At 43.3% G+C, this 16364-nt stretch overlaps 1 protein-coding gene across 2 annotated transcripts in view; it reads left to right on the plus strand.

Moving 5' to 3' along the window:
- VPS13C (vacuolar protein sorting 13 homolog C) overlaps nucleotides 1-16364 on the plus strand; it is a 518321-nt gene that overhangs the window by 228906 nt on the left and 273051 nt on the right. For both annotated transcript variants that reach the window (XM_073579421.1, XM_073579422.1), the window contains 2 exons: nucleotides 6834-6969; nucleotides 9176-9269. In XM_073579421.1, the coding sequence (XP_073435522.1) occupies nucleotides 6834-6969; nucleotides 9176-9269 (230 nt within the window). The remainder of the gene's footprint in view (nucleotides 1-6833; nucleotides 6970-9175; nucleotides 9270-16364) is intronic.

A 16364-nucleotide genomic window follows, 5' to 3' on the forward strand; every position in this document is an offset into this window, starting at 1 on the left:
GTGACGTAGCAGCGATATTGCTAGCGATATCGCTGCATGTGATACTTACCTCCCACCGGCACACACACACACACAGCTCACATGTATGAATTTTTTTTTTGTGTCGGGGCTGCTTTTTGGTCTCAGCCCGGCCCTGTGTAAGGAGCAGAGCCGCGTGTGTGTGAGGTGTACAGAGCGGAGCCATGTGTGTACGAGGTGTGTGGAGCTGAGCCGTGCGTGTGTACGAGATGCACAGAGCGGAGCCGTGCGTGTGTACGAGGTTCACGGAGCGTAGCCGTGCGTGTGTACGAGGTTCACGGAGCGTAGCCGTGCGTGTGTACGAGGTTCACGGAGCGTAGCCGTGCGTGTGTACGAGGTGCACGGAGCTGAGCAACATGTGTGCGAGGTGTAAGGAACAGAGCCGCGTGTGTGCGAGGTGTGAGGAGCAGAGCCGCGTGTGTATAAGGTTTACAAAGCGTGGCCACGTGTGTACGAGGTTTACTGTGTGGAGCCATGTGTGTACTGAGTGGAGCCGTGTGTGTGCGAGGTGTACAGAGCGGAGCTGTGTGTGTGCGAGGCATAAAAAGCGGAACCATGTGTTTATGATGTGTACAGAGCCATACGTGTACAAGGTGTATGGTGGGGAGCATTCATACCTCCCAGTGGGACAGTCTCGGTTTTGAGAGAGATTCTGTTCCACTGCCCCAGCTGGGAGCTTACTTTTCCCGCGGACACAGGAGTACACGGCGGACCCCCGCGGAGTACTTTAAAATTTGCATGTGACGTTCTACCGGAAGTGATGTGCTAGAAGCTGAACGGAAATTCGGTAATTTCGGGAGGAGATTGTGACAGAACCATGGAGGCACTTCAGGGAATGTTTCAGATCCATCACTGTGTCCTCCTCCAACAGCGCGGACAGCAGGATCGCCTTGGACTCGGAGTTGCCGGCCATGTAAGCGGATCATGATATGTCCTGTCCTGTCCTGTCCTGTCCTAGTATCTTTATAGAATCTTTCTCTCTCTGTTTCTTTATCTCTCTAATCTCTTTTTTTCTCTCTCTTGACTTTCTTTCTTTCTTTCTCTCTTTCTTTCTTTCTTTCTTTCTTTCTTTCTTTCTTTCCCCTCTTTCTTTCTCTCTCGTCTTTCTTTCTCTCTTTGTTCTTTTTTCTCTGTTTTTTTTTCTTTCTGTTCTTTCTTTCTTTTCCTCAGTACCAGTCAGTGTGCCCACAGTACCAGTAGAATAAGATGGGTAGGAAACTAGGTGACACTGGTCATATTGAGCCTCTCATACTTTTTACTGGTGTATAATCATATGCCCTCAGAACCCCCATAAAGTGGGCCAGCGCCAGACAACAGGGTACAAACAAATCACTATTACTATCAGTCCAAGTGGACAATTATATACGTAAAGTTAATGATGTCCCTGTGCCAAGCAGTGCGGAGGATCAGAATACACTGAGGAGACCAAAGCAGCGGGGTTTGGGGAGAAGAATTATATGGGGCACATTATACTGTATGAAGTAATATATGGTGGCCATTATGCTGTATGAAGTTATATATGGGGACCATTATACTGTATGAAGTAATATATGGTGCCCATTATACTGTATGAAGTAATATATGGTGCCCATTATACTGTATGCAGTAATATATGGTGCCCATTATACTGTATGAAGTAATATATGGTGCCCATTATACTGTATGAAGTAATATATGGTGCCCATTATACTGTATGAAGTAATATATGGTGCCCATTATACTGTATGCAGTAATATATGGGGCCCATTATACTGTATGGAGCATTATATGGGGCCCATTATACTGTACAAAGTAATATATGGGGCACATAATACTGTACGGAGCATTATGTGGGGATAGGGGATGATTTTCTGTTTGTTGTGGATCTGACCGCAGGGACCCTCCATGATCCTGGAAAACATAGCTTTGAAGAGCACCATGTAAATGGAGCTGTGGTCAGTCATACGCACTGTGGTGCCATTCACATGTGGCTCTTCAAATAACTCCTTAAAGAGAGTGATGAGGGGACAACAAAGTATAGCAAAAATTCACTGATTGGGGTGAGGTGTGTTATAGTTTGTGGGCTGGTGGGATTTGTGTGGCAGGGCTGCATTTTTGTCCCAATCCGGCCCTGTGCCAGGCCTACTATTGCCATTAATGACCCTTGTTCTGGATACTTCTGTGTTGTTCTTCTATGTGCGTGTGATGCCGCTGACATCCTTGTGTTTGGACACATTTTTTTTTTCTATTTATCTAAATCAAAATGTCCACTACTATACTCAGTTTTACAGGATAGATATGAGAATTTACTGTGTGTGTGTGTGTGGGGGGGGGGGGGGCGTCATTTTGCTGTTCACCTCAGGCAACAGAGAGGCTAGGTTCACCCCTGGGCTTGGTTCCCGGCTGGCACATAGGCAGCTGATGTGCTCCCCATGGACAGCTGCAGGAGGAGGGGCGGACCAGAACTGAGCGCAGAACGCTGGGCGGCAAATTCATAAAGGGAAAAGTGTGCAGACGCTCCAGCTACATGCAGTCCCTGTGAATCATGGAGGACAGCGACCAGCCGCAGCACCACCAGCAGCAATAAAAGTCACAGGCTAAGAGATACCCTTCTGCAGACCAGAGATATGGACAGTCCAGCAGCCACTCTATGCAGTGCAGCAGAAATTCTGGCATGATGGGCATCATCCCCAACAAGCCCTTTACTAGATCCTACCCCTCCTCCAGAATCCGTACCTGCGGCTGCGTCTGATGGGTGAATGATCTTCGTGAAAGTTCACCATTATAATTGGGGTTCCCCTTTCTGCTTTTTTAGGGAAGGAAGAGATTGGGAAAGACCAAGCACAGATGCTGCCCCATTGTGCGACAAAGCATTACCTGCATCCTGGAATAAGAAGCTTTGTCATTCTTGCATAGGATAAGTGTTATGCAAGGAAACCCCAGACTACGCCTCCGAGCTGAGATCTGTAATCAAAACTGAGGTCGAAAGTGCCTTTATGTCCCTCAAACAGGGGGATAAGGTTAGAAGGAGGTAATCCATCATATTCTCCCAGTCTGATTCCTCTAGCTCCAGGGGCATAGGCTCAGGTATATCAGACTCCTCCTCCTCTTCGGACTATGAAAAGGGGGGTGTCACTGCTTTCCCTTAGACAAAGTAGGTACCCTGTTAAAAGCAGGGAAATCTACCATTTGGGTAATAGACCCTCGCCCTGACAAAACGGGGCAGGACATAATGTTTTGGGGGGTTAGGCCAGAAGAGGCATAAAGTTTTTCCCATAAATGAAAACATCCAGCCCCTAATTAAGAAGGAGTTGGAGAAACCTGACAGGAAAAACTCGTCGGTACCTTCCCTTAAAAGGAAATACCCCTTTGAGGATAAGGCATCAACATCATGGAATAAAGTCCTAAAGTTTCATGTCGCGGTGGCCAAGGCCTCTAAAAAAAAAATTGCCATCCCCTTTGAGGACATGAACACTGAAAGACCCCCTGGACAAGAAAGCTGACACCTTCCTTAAAGGGGCATGGGAATCAGCCGGGGGAAATCTTAGTCCTGCCATAGCAGCTACCTTTGCCTCCAGATTCCTTATGATTCCTTATGATATGGGTGCATCAGTTAGAGAAACAGCTGCCTGATTGGGTACCCAGGGGCAAAGTACTGGAATCTTCCCTTGATTAAGAGTGCAGCTGCCTTCTTGGCAGACTCATCAGCTGATTCAGTCAGGTTAATGTCCAAGTCTGCGTCTCTCTCGAATGCGGCCAGTAGGGCACTATGGCTCAAGTGCTGGCCGGGAGACTTGCTACTAAACTTAAACTATGCTCAACCCCATGTGAGGGAAAATTTTTATTTGGGGAAACACTGGACGATATCCTTCAAAAAGCAGGGGATAAGAAGAAGGGATTCCCTAACCTGGCCCCTCCATCACTTAAACGGTACTTCGGAAAAAAAAATTATTTCATAGAAAGCCCCCGAGGGAACAGAATAGATGGGGTGATGGGAAAAGGAAGGACAGAGGGTTCCTCTTTGGAAATTCTTCCAGAGATAAAAAGTTTTTCCCGGGTGGGGGTGGGGGGTGAGATTATCCCATTTCCTTCCAGCCTGGGAGAGAAAATCTCGAACAGCCCCTGGATACTGAATCTGGTCTGGTCAGGGAAGGCCTTTAGATAGACTTCCACTCCCTCCCCGCCCCCCAGAACTTTGTCATAACACCCCTGAGGTCTTTTCCACAGGAACAAATGGCCCTAGAATGTGAGGTTATGGACCTCATAAGGAAATTTGATCTCCAGGAAGAAGATGAAGGGATTTTACTTCCCATTATACCTGGTGACCAAAGCGGGTGGGTCCTATCGGACAATCATAAACTTACAGAGACTAAATGGATATGTGAGAGTACAGAAATTCAAGTTGGAATCAATAAAATCGACCATCAAAGTTCTGTTTCCAAATAGTTTCATGGCTGTTCTGGATCTCTGCAATGCGTACTATTATGTCCCCATTCACAAAGGATCTCAGAGTTTCCTCAGGTTTGCGGTTTCCATAAAAGGGGAGATAAGGGAATTTCAGTACAGAGCCCTCCCCTTCAGATTATCAATAGCCCCCCGGGTGTTTACCAAATTAGTGGCAGAAATGATGGCTCATCTGAGGGAACAGGACATTTCGATAGTCCCATATCTGGAAGATTTCTTGATAGTAAGGAACTTGGCTCAACACTGCAGGGAGCACCTGGACAGATTGATGGGTTCTTAAACGGTCCATTTTCGAGCAGATCGTGGGAATGTGGGGGGGCCCCAGTAATAGATCTGTTTTGCCAATATCAACAACAGAAAGGTAGAAGCTTTTTGTTCTCTAGACCCCAGGGGGAATCCTCAGGCCCTAGACGCTTTTATGATTCCGTGGACTCAGAGCCTAGCATACGCCTTTCCCCCAACTGTCCTCATCCCAGCGGTTCTACGGAAGGTCAGGAAGGACAGGGCGAGACTAATATTAATTGCCCCCTTCTGGCCAAAAAGAACTTGGTTCTCCTGGCTGCGGATGCTTTCGATTACCGATCCTTGGGTTCTGCCGGAACTTCCGGACTTTCTTTCTAAGGGACCGGTGTTCCACCCTCAGACAGCGAACTTTCATTTAACAGCATTGAATTTGAAAGAGTGCTGTTGAGAGAGAGAGGTTTTTCAGAGAATTTGGTTACTACACTATTAAAGAGTAGGAAAATTGTCACCACAAAAGCTTATGGTAAGACCTGGAAAAAACTCCTGTCCACCTCAGGGGCAAGAGTCCAGGATGGGGTCTTAATTACTGCGTTTCTTGAGTTCTTACAGAAAGGGCTTGAACGAGGCCTGGCAGTCAGCACCTTAAAGGTACAGGTAGCAGCCCTGGGAGCACTTAATAATCAGGATACAGCGGGCAACCTGTGGGTAGCACGTTTTATCATAGCCTCTGCAAGATCTAGGCTGATAGTCAGTCAGAAGCTACTTACTTGGGATTTAAAGCTGATCCTATCAGCGCTAACAGGTCCTCCATTTGAGCCTCTAGATTCGGTCCCTCTCATGATCATATCACTCAAAACTGTTTTCCTTGTGGCTGTAACATCAGCCCAGAGAGTAAGGGACATACAGGCCTTATCTACCGGTCCTACCTTCACAAGAGTACTGGATGATAGGGTTTTTCTAAAACCTGACCCGGCCTACTTGCCAAAGGTAGTATCTCGTTTCCATAGGTCCCAAGGGGTAGTCCTTCCTTCCTTTTGCTCTAACCCCAGAAGTAGGGAAGAAGAAAGATTCCACACATTAGATGTTAGGAGATGTCTGGTTCAGTACCTAGAATCCACCCAGAGGTGTAGGAAGGAAGGATCTCTTGTTGTGTTTTTTCAGGGGCCTAGAAAGGGACTAAAGGCTTCCAAGAGTACCCTGGCGAGATGGATAAGAGATGCTATAGCTTTAGCCTACTCATCCAGTGGGAAAGTTGTCTCTGAGGATCTGAAAGCTCATTCCACAAGACCAATGGCAACCTCCTGGGCGGAAAGGTCAGAGGTATCAATAGTACAGTACAGATCTGTAAAGCCGCCACTTGGTCATCACCTTCCACCTTTTTTAAGCACTATTGGCTGGACCTAGCCTCTTCTTCTGACTTGACCTTCGGGAGAAGGGTTCTTCAGGCTGTGGTCCCTCCCTAAGTTACAAATCTCTGTAATTCTCTCTGTGGTGCTGTCATGGGGATAAAGAAAGTTTGTAGTTACTTGCAGATAACGGCATTTCTCAGAGCCCATGACAGCACCTGTTTATCCCCTCCCATCACATGTGTGGTGAGTACGTTTTTTTCACTGTTTGTAGTGTGTTTATGAATAGACACAGTGTTTTTCTTTTGATAAGCAGTACGATAATGTGTATAATTTGCTGTCATTTAACCTGGAGGTCCTCCGATGCTCTGTAACCAACTGATGCGAGGGAGAGGTACCGCCCTTTTTATCTGTAGGTTCCGTGTCCCTGAAGGGTGGATCCCCTCTCTCCGTGGTGCTGTCATGGGCTCTGAGAAATCCCGTTATAGGTAAGTAACTACGTATTTTTTGTTTCCTAAAATCCTGTATGATATTGGAATAATTACAATCATTTAGAGTGGTAGACTAATATTTCTGCGGCCATAGAAAAGGCTGTGTAGTATTTGTATACTTGTCTATAAACTGCCTCTCTCGCTGAACCTCACAAACAGCTGGGTCTTCTCTGGTGAGGCCAGCCTTATATTTTTACAAGCATTGGTTTGCCCAACAATCTGTTTTCTTGGCAGACAAGTGTATGTTACGCCAGATTTCCAGATTGCTGAAGGTCTTTTTCTGTGCTTGTAGGTTTAAGGTGTCTGGTGAATTGCCGTTACTTCGTCTAAGGGTCTCGGACTATAAAATTCAAGGAGTCTTTGAGCTGGTTAATAGTATTCCTCTTCCCCAGTCTCCTGCTAGTACCCCAACTACAAAGGAGAAAAACGTAAGTCTGTTCTTTGTCTCGTAGACATGCTATTGCAATTATTGGATCAGTGTTTGCATAATTTTTCAGTTGTTTTATGTAATTCTAAGCTTTCTATGTACCCTTAGAAGAGATAATATGGTGGGCACTCAGCGGTAGAAACTTGGTACCATGTACGGTGATAGAACCAGATACTATATATAAATACCACGGCACAGAGGAATTTCAAGTGATTCAGACGTGATTTATCTATGCAGCAGGAAGTGTCTGTAGATGATTCAGACCATTGTTTCGGTCGGAGACCTTTCTTAGGGCCTACAATTTTTTTAAATATAGAAAATATATGTATGGAAATTAGGACAACAAATAGGTACAGAATAAAATTCCGTGTGTGTCTGTCTTTCTCTCTCGCTCTCTCTCGGTCTCATTCTTTCTCTCTCTCTCGTTCTTTCTCTCTCGGTCTCGTTCTTTCTTTCTCACTCTCTATCTCTCCTATTTCTCTGTCTCGTTCTTTCTCTCTCTCATTCTTGGTGCCATCCCCCTGTCAGTATTTTGCGTATTCTGCTGTCTACAAAGTTTTCATCCTTCTTTTTACCTATTCTATTTTATTGCGTTTTTCTGCTCTTATTTTTATTACCTTATTTTAGTTTTTACATTTCATTTTTCTGTGACTAATTTTATCTTGCATTTTTTATGCATTACCAAGTCCTCGAGTGTGCAGCATGTTTTTATTTATCCTTGACTATATAACACATTATTTACGTCATTACAGTTTTGTGGTCCTAATTTCCATATATAATTGGTTTTACCATATAGTGTACAGGAAAACGGGAAAAAAATTGCAAGTGCGGTGAAATTGCAAAAGAAAGTGCAATTCCACAGCTGGTTTTAGGATTTGTTTTTTTTTACCATGTTCACAAAGTGCTAAAACTGACCTGCCATTATGATTCTCAAGGTCATTACGAGTTTGTAGATTCCAAACATGTCTAGGTTCTTTTTTTTTTTTTTTTTTTATTTGAGTGGCGAAAAAAGTCCAAAGTTTATTAAAAAAAAAAAAAAAAATTGTCATTTTCTGAGACTCATAGCTACAGACCTCGGGTTGTCATGCCAACCCATCAGCGACCCGCAGTCATGTGACACAGGCGCTGATGGGCGGGATTAGTTATGCGCTTCACATTTAATGCCTCTGTCAGATATTAACAGCGGCATGTAACAGGTTAACAGCCACTGGTGAATTGCAATTCCACCCACGGCTGTTAGGGGCACATGTCAGCTGTTGAAAACAGGAGCCCACATCAAAGGGAGAGACGTAACATGTGCCGTACGTGTATGGCGCATGTCGTGAAGGGGTCAAGGGCATAAGAATTAAAAGTTAGAAAACTGCTAAATTTTCAACAATTTCGCCAAATTTCAGTTTTTTTTCCATAAATAAACGCAAGTCATATCGAAGAAATATTAATTGAAACTGCAAGGAAAAAAAGCGCAATAGGGTCTTATCTGAGAAAACCAAGATATCAAATAGTAATTTATACTCACCGTATATAGGAGAGTAACAAGCATAAAGAAATGCGGTCAGCTTGCTGCACATCCAAATGACCACGCTGTGGCCATAAATCTTCAGATTCACTAGTAGGACTTTTATGGATTAAAACGTGCGCTGCCAGACCATCAATCCTCACAAGTTGTGTACTTAATATATTTATTTCCCAACGCGTTTTGAGGTCATAAAACCTCTTCCTCAGGGGATGACATGTACATGTCATCCCCTGAGGAAGAGGTTTTATGACCTCGAAACGCGTTGGGAAATAAATATATTAAGTACACAACTTGTGAGGATTGATGGTCTGGCAGCGCACGTTTTAATCCATAAAAGTCCTACTAGTGAATCGAAGAAATATTAACACTATCATGAAGTACAATACATCATGAAAAATCATTCTCCGACTCAGTGGGATCCATTGAAGCGTTCTAGAGTTATTACCACATAAAGTGACACTTGTCACAATTGTAAAAATTGGCCTGGTTAAAACTAGCTCAGTCACAAGGGGTTAAAATGAGGCACAGGGTGCCAAAAAATTGCAGCAATATGTTGCAACAAAACGCAGCTAATAGGTGGTGCAAAGTTTTACAAAAATAGCGAAAGATTTACCCATGGTTTCCAAACTGCATTGTCACCCATGATAATTTTATTTTATTATTTTTTTTTAACTTAAGTTTATTTTTCCAGATTCGTGCAGTCACAATTTTGACTAGGAGACCAGAAAAACTGTTTAAAACGGATATTAAGAAGTCATTGCTTTTGGGGGAGGAATCCTCATCCGGTGAGAAACTAACAAGCATTGTCTTTATATGTTACAGTGTAGGCTGAGCTTCACTTTTACATTTTTGTTTATTTTAATTATTTTTTTGTTAATGGTTGCAGTGATTGTGCCTCATGTTGCATGGTTACCTAGCTCCTAAAGGCATTTTACTTTAAATGGAGTCTGTCAGCACAAAACAACTGTTCACAGCATGCACAGCATCTTATTAGCGACATTACCTTATTAAGTCGTACTTTTATTTTCCAAACCATTTACCAAAAATTGTTAATTATAATCTGCAAATGAAGTGTTTAGTGCGCCACGTATGGACCAATCAATTCCGAAAATCCAAGGCACTGAAGATCCTCCTTCACAAAAATATTATTGGCCCCAGTGAACACGCAAAAGCAAAATCCTGCAGAAAAAACATGCAATGTTTCAGCCATCCAGGGCCTTTACCAAGCCCTCAAAAAGGTGTAATGGGGTCAATAAAGCTTTTGTGAAGGAGGATCTTTGGTGCCTTGAAGTTTTGGAATTGATTGTAGTTTTACAACCTTGTGGAGGGTTGTACCATGTTAGCACGCACTGTAGAGTGGTGCACGGATTATATCTTGATTAAAATGTGTGGTGGAACAGTTGATCCACCTTCCCACCTACTTGCTTTATATTTTTCTCCACCCCTTCTTCCTTGATTGATGGCTCACAGGAGCTAGGGGAGGGCAGAGATGCCAACAGTGCATCTCCGTAGCATATCTGAAAAAAAAAGAGCAACTGATTTTACTAGGGCTGTGTCCCTCACAAGTTGCTTTGTATGATTTGTCATTTTTTGCTAACCTGCTCTCTTTAATGCTTAATTTTATGTCACATGTTATCAAATGGCATTTCTCCAAAATGCACCACAATGCAAAACCAGGATGAATCAAATGAAAGTATATCTCTTAAAGGGTTGATGACTTTCTCTAGTTTAACAAATGTGTTAGGACTTGGTTCGTTGGCATATATTGGTGCAAACTTCCTCATAGACTGCACCGCTCTCCTGTCTACTGGTTTGCTGCTGATGAAGGATATGAGACCAGGTTTATTTTGACTAGGGGTTCTTTTATACAGACTGACAAGCGGCAGGTTACTTACCGATTTTCTCTTGTTTAATACTAATAATCTTTATTTTTTTTTTTTATGTAGCGCCATCATATTCTGCAGCGTTTTACAGTTTGCACAAATTATCATCACTGTCCCTGATGGGGCTCACAATCTAAATTCCCTATCAGTATGTCTTTGGAATGTGGGAGGAAACCGGAGTACCCGGAGGAAACCCACACAAACACGGGGATAACATACATACTCCTTAGAGATGTTGTCCTTGGTGGGATTTGAACCCAGGGCCCCAGATCTGCAGTGCTAACCACTGAACCTCCGTGCCGCCCCTTGTTTGTATTCCTGTTTACACAAACAGACCAAAGTAAACAATGTGTGCTGTGCGCATAGGCTGCCATTGTTCTCGGCAGTGCAAGTCTTGTTTAGTTCAGCGGCAATTCAATACCCTTTTTAGACCGATAAACCACATTGAATATTTATACACACAAAGATTGGTAACATCCTTCCATGTGCGTAGGCTGCGCTGCCATTGTTCTCACCAGGACAGGTCCTTTTTTTTACATAGAATTATATGCTGAGATAGATGATCTTTTAAGCAAATCAAAAGGTTATTTCACCCGATGAATGAGTGTTGCTCATTCATGATCAGCACCATGTTAACACGCACTACATGATTTTCATGAAAGAAGTATTTCTAGGAACATTAATTCCCAATATTAGTGCAGTGTAAATGTAGCTTTACAGAACATTCCTATGGACTTCAGCCTTGGTCACTTCAGCTGAAATTACAAAAGTTTAATATTAAAAAAAGCTACTAATTGGCAGTGATCGGAGACGGACGGAGGTGACTTGGACACCCAGGTAGGTATTTAAATGTTGCTGTAGTGTGAGCCCCTAGCAGGACCGGACTGGGACTTAAATTCAGCCCTGGCATTTGAAGGTACATAGGCCCACTTGTCGCGTGGTGAATGTGTAATATCTTTGTGCGGCTGTATGTTACAAGAAGTAAGGTGTGTGTAACACAACTGTATAACATATAGTCACAGCTGCGTCCGGCATTACAGCGCAGTCTTATTTATTGCTCTTAGTTGCTATTTTACATACAGAGCTGGATCTGGTAGGATGGTGCGCCCTGCATAGTGCCGCTGTAGCCTTTTCATATAGCTGAGGGGCAGGGATGCAAAAAGTCAGATACAGCTGAGCTAATATTTATTTCACTCACTTATATAGTGCCATTTATTACTCAGCAATTTACTGACATTATCATCGCTGTCCCCATTGGGGCTCACAATCTAAATTCCAAATCAGAATGTCTTTTGTGTGTGGGAGCAAAACCGGAGTACCCGGAGGAAACCCATAGAAACTTCCTTGCAGATGTTGTCCTTGGTGGGATTTGAACCCTGGACCCCAGTGCTGCCAGGCTGCAGTGCTAACCACCGAGCCACCAAAAATTTCTCAAAAGACCAAGCTTTATATTACGGTCACATGGTGACCATATGGTGGTAGCTACCAGTGCTGCAGGACATGTAAGAGATTACAGTGCAGTAATTGATGGTGTCTTACATCTGACTTCCTTCTTATGGAATTGTTCACTTTTCCCATCTTTTCCATCTGGCCCAGACAGACATGACAACTAAAGATGAGTGAATTTGTTCAGATTCGGTTCCGAATATGATCGGAATCGAATATTGTTTTTGCAATAGTCATTGAACACAGCCGAACTTTATTAGAGTCAATGGGAGAAGAAATTGAAGAGTATATTTGGAACCGATCAAAAGACATAGATTCAGAACAATTATTGTTCTAATATGGCCCGAATGTCAAAATCAGATTCGGGGACAAAATCCTAACAAATTTGCTCATCTCTAATGACAACTTCTCCAGCCAGGACTCATCTGTAGAGATTACAACAAAGACATATTTGACTTTTTCACATTTCAGGCACTGTCACCATCTATTCCCAACCTGCACAACCTTCCCATCCTGCTGATACCCCAATACCGAGCTGCTGCTGTATGTGTCTGTATTACTTCACCTACTGTGTGGTATAGTAATGTTTCCTCTTACTGCCCAACACAATAATGCCACCACTGTGCCCCTTACATAGTAATAATGCCTCCTTTGTGCTCTCAAGATGGTAAAATTGCCCCCTAGAAAACTTTAATGCCAAGTGCAATAGTCCACAAGCTGTATAATGGCCCTTGCATTAGTACCCAAACTGTACCAAAAGACATCAACAAACTGGAGCAAGTTCAGAGAAGAGTGACCAGAATGGTGACCGGTCTGCAAACCCTGTCCTATGAGGAACGGTTACAGGATATGGGAATGTTTAGCTTGCAAAAGAGAAGATCAAGAGGAGACTTAATGGCTGTCTACAAATATCTCAAGGGCTGTCACATTGTAGAAAAATCATCTCAATTCTCATTTGCACAAGGAAAGACTAGAAGCAATGGGATGAAACTGAATGGGAGGAGACACGGATTAGATATTGGAAAAAGCTTTTTGACAGTTAGTGATCAATGAGTGGAACAGGCTGCCACGAGAGGTGGTGAGTTCTCCTTCAATGGAAGGCTTCAAACAGACGCTGAACAGACATCTGTCTGGGATGACTTAGTGAATCCTGATTTGAGCAGGGGGTTGGACCAGATGACGACCCAGGTGGTCCCTTCCATCTCTAACATTCTATGATTCTATGTATAATGGCCCTTGCATTAGTCCACAAGCTGTATAATGGCTGCTGGATTAATCCCTAAAATGTATGAGGGCCCCCACACTCTTTCAGGGTCCCCCACTATATGTATAAGGTTCCCCAGTAGTTCATGATGCCCCGACATCAAACCACAAGTTTTAATTTAAAAAATCATATACTCACCTAACCCAGGATCCTGATGAGTCCTGCAGCAAGGCAACGTGCTTTATGGCGTCAATACATGCACCAAACGTCAGTCTTGGTGCAGCTCGATGGCGTCATCGTGCCAGGGCTCTGACGTCCTGTGCGTGCATAGAAGCCTCAGTCGTTCTGTAGCCTGCAGGAATAAAGCAATCTACGGTCTACAGAACAAGACCAGTAGCGCAGGAAAATGGTGTCTCCCTTCTCTACCGCAGGGCTTAACTGTATATGCGCATTATACATGCTGATTAATTAGGGCAGTGTAGTTCTAGGTGGGCCCCCCTGAGCGAGAGGGCCCAGGGCAACCGTCCACTCTGCCCTCCCCAGTAGCTACGTTACTGTATACTATGACTACAGACATCAGATATTACAGCAGTCACCCATTACCCTGTATATAACATCTGATATCTGTGCACACAGTATATTACATCCCTGCTATATCCTATACTATGTGTACAGACATTGGATGTTATATACAGGATTATGTCATGTTATGTATTACACTGAGTACAGGCATCAGATATTTTATCATCACATATTGTCCTGCATATAATATCAGATGCCTGTGCACATAGTGTAGGATATATCATTGTACACTGTATGTACTATATGCACTGTGAATTGTATACTATGATATATGCACTCCTGGACATGGCTACAGGACATAATATAATATATGGCTCTATATATGTATATATTTATATATGCAGTGTATGATGTCCTGCAGCCAGTGTATGATCCTGTACACCGCTGTCTGCAGTCGCACTGGGACTGTGAGCTATTGCTGCAGCTTGAATGCTGGAGCCGATGATTCCCACTGATAGTGCGACTCGATCTGTATCTAGCTTCAAGCTGGGCACTAAATCATCTCACCTGCCTCAGAGCGACTGCAGACACCACGACAAAGCAAGATTCGACCCTGTTAGAGACCTCCTGCCCCGGCCCCCTTGCACTCTTGCTCTGCTGACCTCAACTAAGAACCTCCTCTCCATGGAATCAGCCCGGCTGGCTCGCAGGTGACGTGAGATCAGCAAACATGCCCACCCTCTAATCCTGCAGTGTGGGTGTATCTGAAATACTGGGATGGCCAGGTCGGCACTTGTACTACTCCAAAGCACAGTGCCCGCCGGGCGATGTGAAACTGCTGCTTGTACACACAATCGAACTGCAGAGCTGAATCAGCAGGGCCAAAGGGCTGCACAGAACAGCATAGCATGACGCCCCCTGGTAGCACGATTGGGTGCGCAAGGCAAGCTAATCCTGCCTGACGTGCATGCTGCTGAAGAGGGAGTGGTGGTGATCAAGCGGCCCAATACAGGGATCGGTCCTTCTGGAATTTGCCAGATGGCCAGTCTGGCCCCTAGAGTCCACGCTCTTAAAAGATTTTCCACTTTATGGCAGAGTGTCGACTGTAAAATACTGATTATCCACTGTGCTAACACTGTAAGGGTACACTACCATTCAAAAGTTTAGGGTCACTTAGAAATTTCCTTATTTTTTTAAGAAAAGCACAGTTTTTTCCAATGAAGCTAACCTTAAATGATTCAGGAATACACTCTATACATTGTTTAATGTGGTAAATGACTATTCTAGCTGCAAACGTCTGGTTTGTATTGCAATATCTTCATAGGTATATAGAGGCCCATTTCCCACAACCATCACCCCAGTGTTCTTATGGTACTTTGTGTTTGCTAACTGTGTAAGAAGGCTAATGGATGGTTAGAATACCCTTAAAAACCTTTATCCAAGTATGTTAGCACAGCTGAAAACAGTTTGGCTGATTAGAGAAGCTATAAACCTGACCTTCCTTTGAGCTAGTTGAGAAATCTGGAGCATTACATTTGTTAGTTCCATTAAACTCTCAAAGTGGCCAGAAGAAAAGGACTTTCATGTGAAACTCGACAGTCTATGCTTGTTCTTAGAAATGAAGGCTATTCCATGCGAGAAATTGCCAAGAAACTGAAGATTTCCTACACCGGTGTGTACTACTCCCTTCAGAGGAGAGCATAAAGAGGCTCTAACCACAGTATAAAGAAGTGGGAGGCCCTACTGCACAACTGAGCAACAAGACAAGTACATTAGAGTCTGTAGTTTGAGAAATCGAAGCCTCACAGGTCCTCAACTGGAAGCTTCATTAAATAGTACACACAGAACGACAGTGTCAACGTCTACAGTGAAGAGGCAACTCCGGGATGCTGGCATAACAAACCAATTATATATACAAAGGAATATAACATAGTTTAGTGAACATGTATTCCCATAAAAAAAAAATTATTTTAATAATACAATTAAAAAACACCTATTCCCTTGAACAATTGATTAAAAAAAAAAAAAAAAAAAATTGAGGACAAAAAAAGCCCTATAAAGGCTACAATAAACTATCTATACCCTTCCTTACCGTAAAGGTTGGCACCCTAATAGATACGATTGTTTGGCGCCCCCACTCAACGTCGACTGACCCTGTCTCCCCTATCTCACCCTAATTACAAAGGTGGGAAAACAATGTTCAATAGATAAGAAATGAAGGAAGGGAAAAAAGAGAAAAAAACCTTTAGGGATAAACAAAATATTTGATCACAATAAGAGGATAGCCAGGGCAATATGCCCACACCTCAATTATAATAAAAGCTACCCAATTGAGGCCGCTATCAATATACCTCAATAAACATTGTCAAAAACAATTTTTTGCCTATTAAAAGAACAATGGGCCAGAACCACCATACGCTGCTATAAACATAACATGCAAAATGTAAATATTATAAGGACATAAAAAATCCAACAAATAGAAATTTAGCAGTATATATCATATGGCGAAAATTTCGCACAGATAGTCGCCTCTGATAATCAAGTGACCACAAGTGGTGCCATAAATAAACCTAAATGGTAGTAATAAATTGTCTCATAACAGACAGATGAAAACATATAAATAAGACACCACCTAGTGGTTTACTTATCATTTAAAGTCGCCCCGACGCGTTTCCCCGATGTAACTGTTCATCAGGAGGCCACAGACTTTAGTACCACTGATCCTGGATATACTCCATGATGCTCCAGATAACAAGATATAAAAAGGCATGGCGGCGGTCTCAAGGAATCAACTTAAATAACCCCCGCAATATATCCAGACTATG

This window comes from Dendrobates tinctorius, unplaced genomic scaffold (assembly GCF_039654945.1).
Source record: "Dendrobates tinctorius isolate UK_male_01 unplaced genomic scaffold, ASM3965494v1 ptg000062l, whole genome shotgun sequence".
Classification (NCBI taxonomy): Eukaryota; Metazoa; Chordata; class Amphibia; order Anura; family Dendrobatidae; genus Dendrobates; species Dendrobates tinctorius.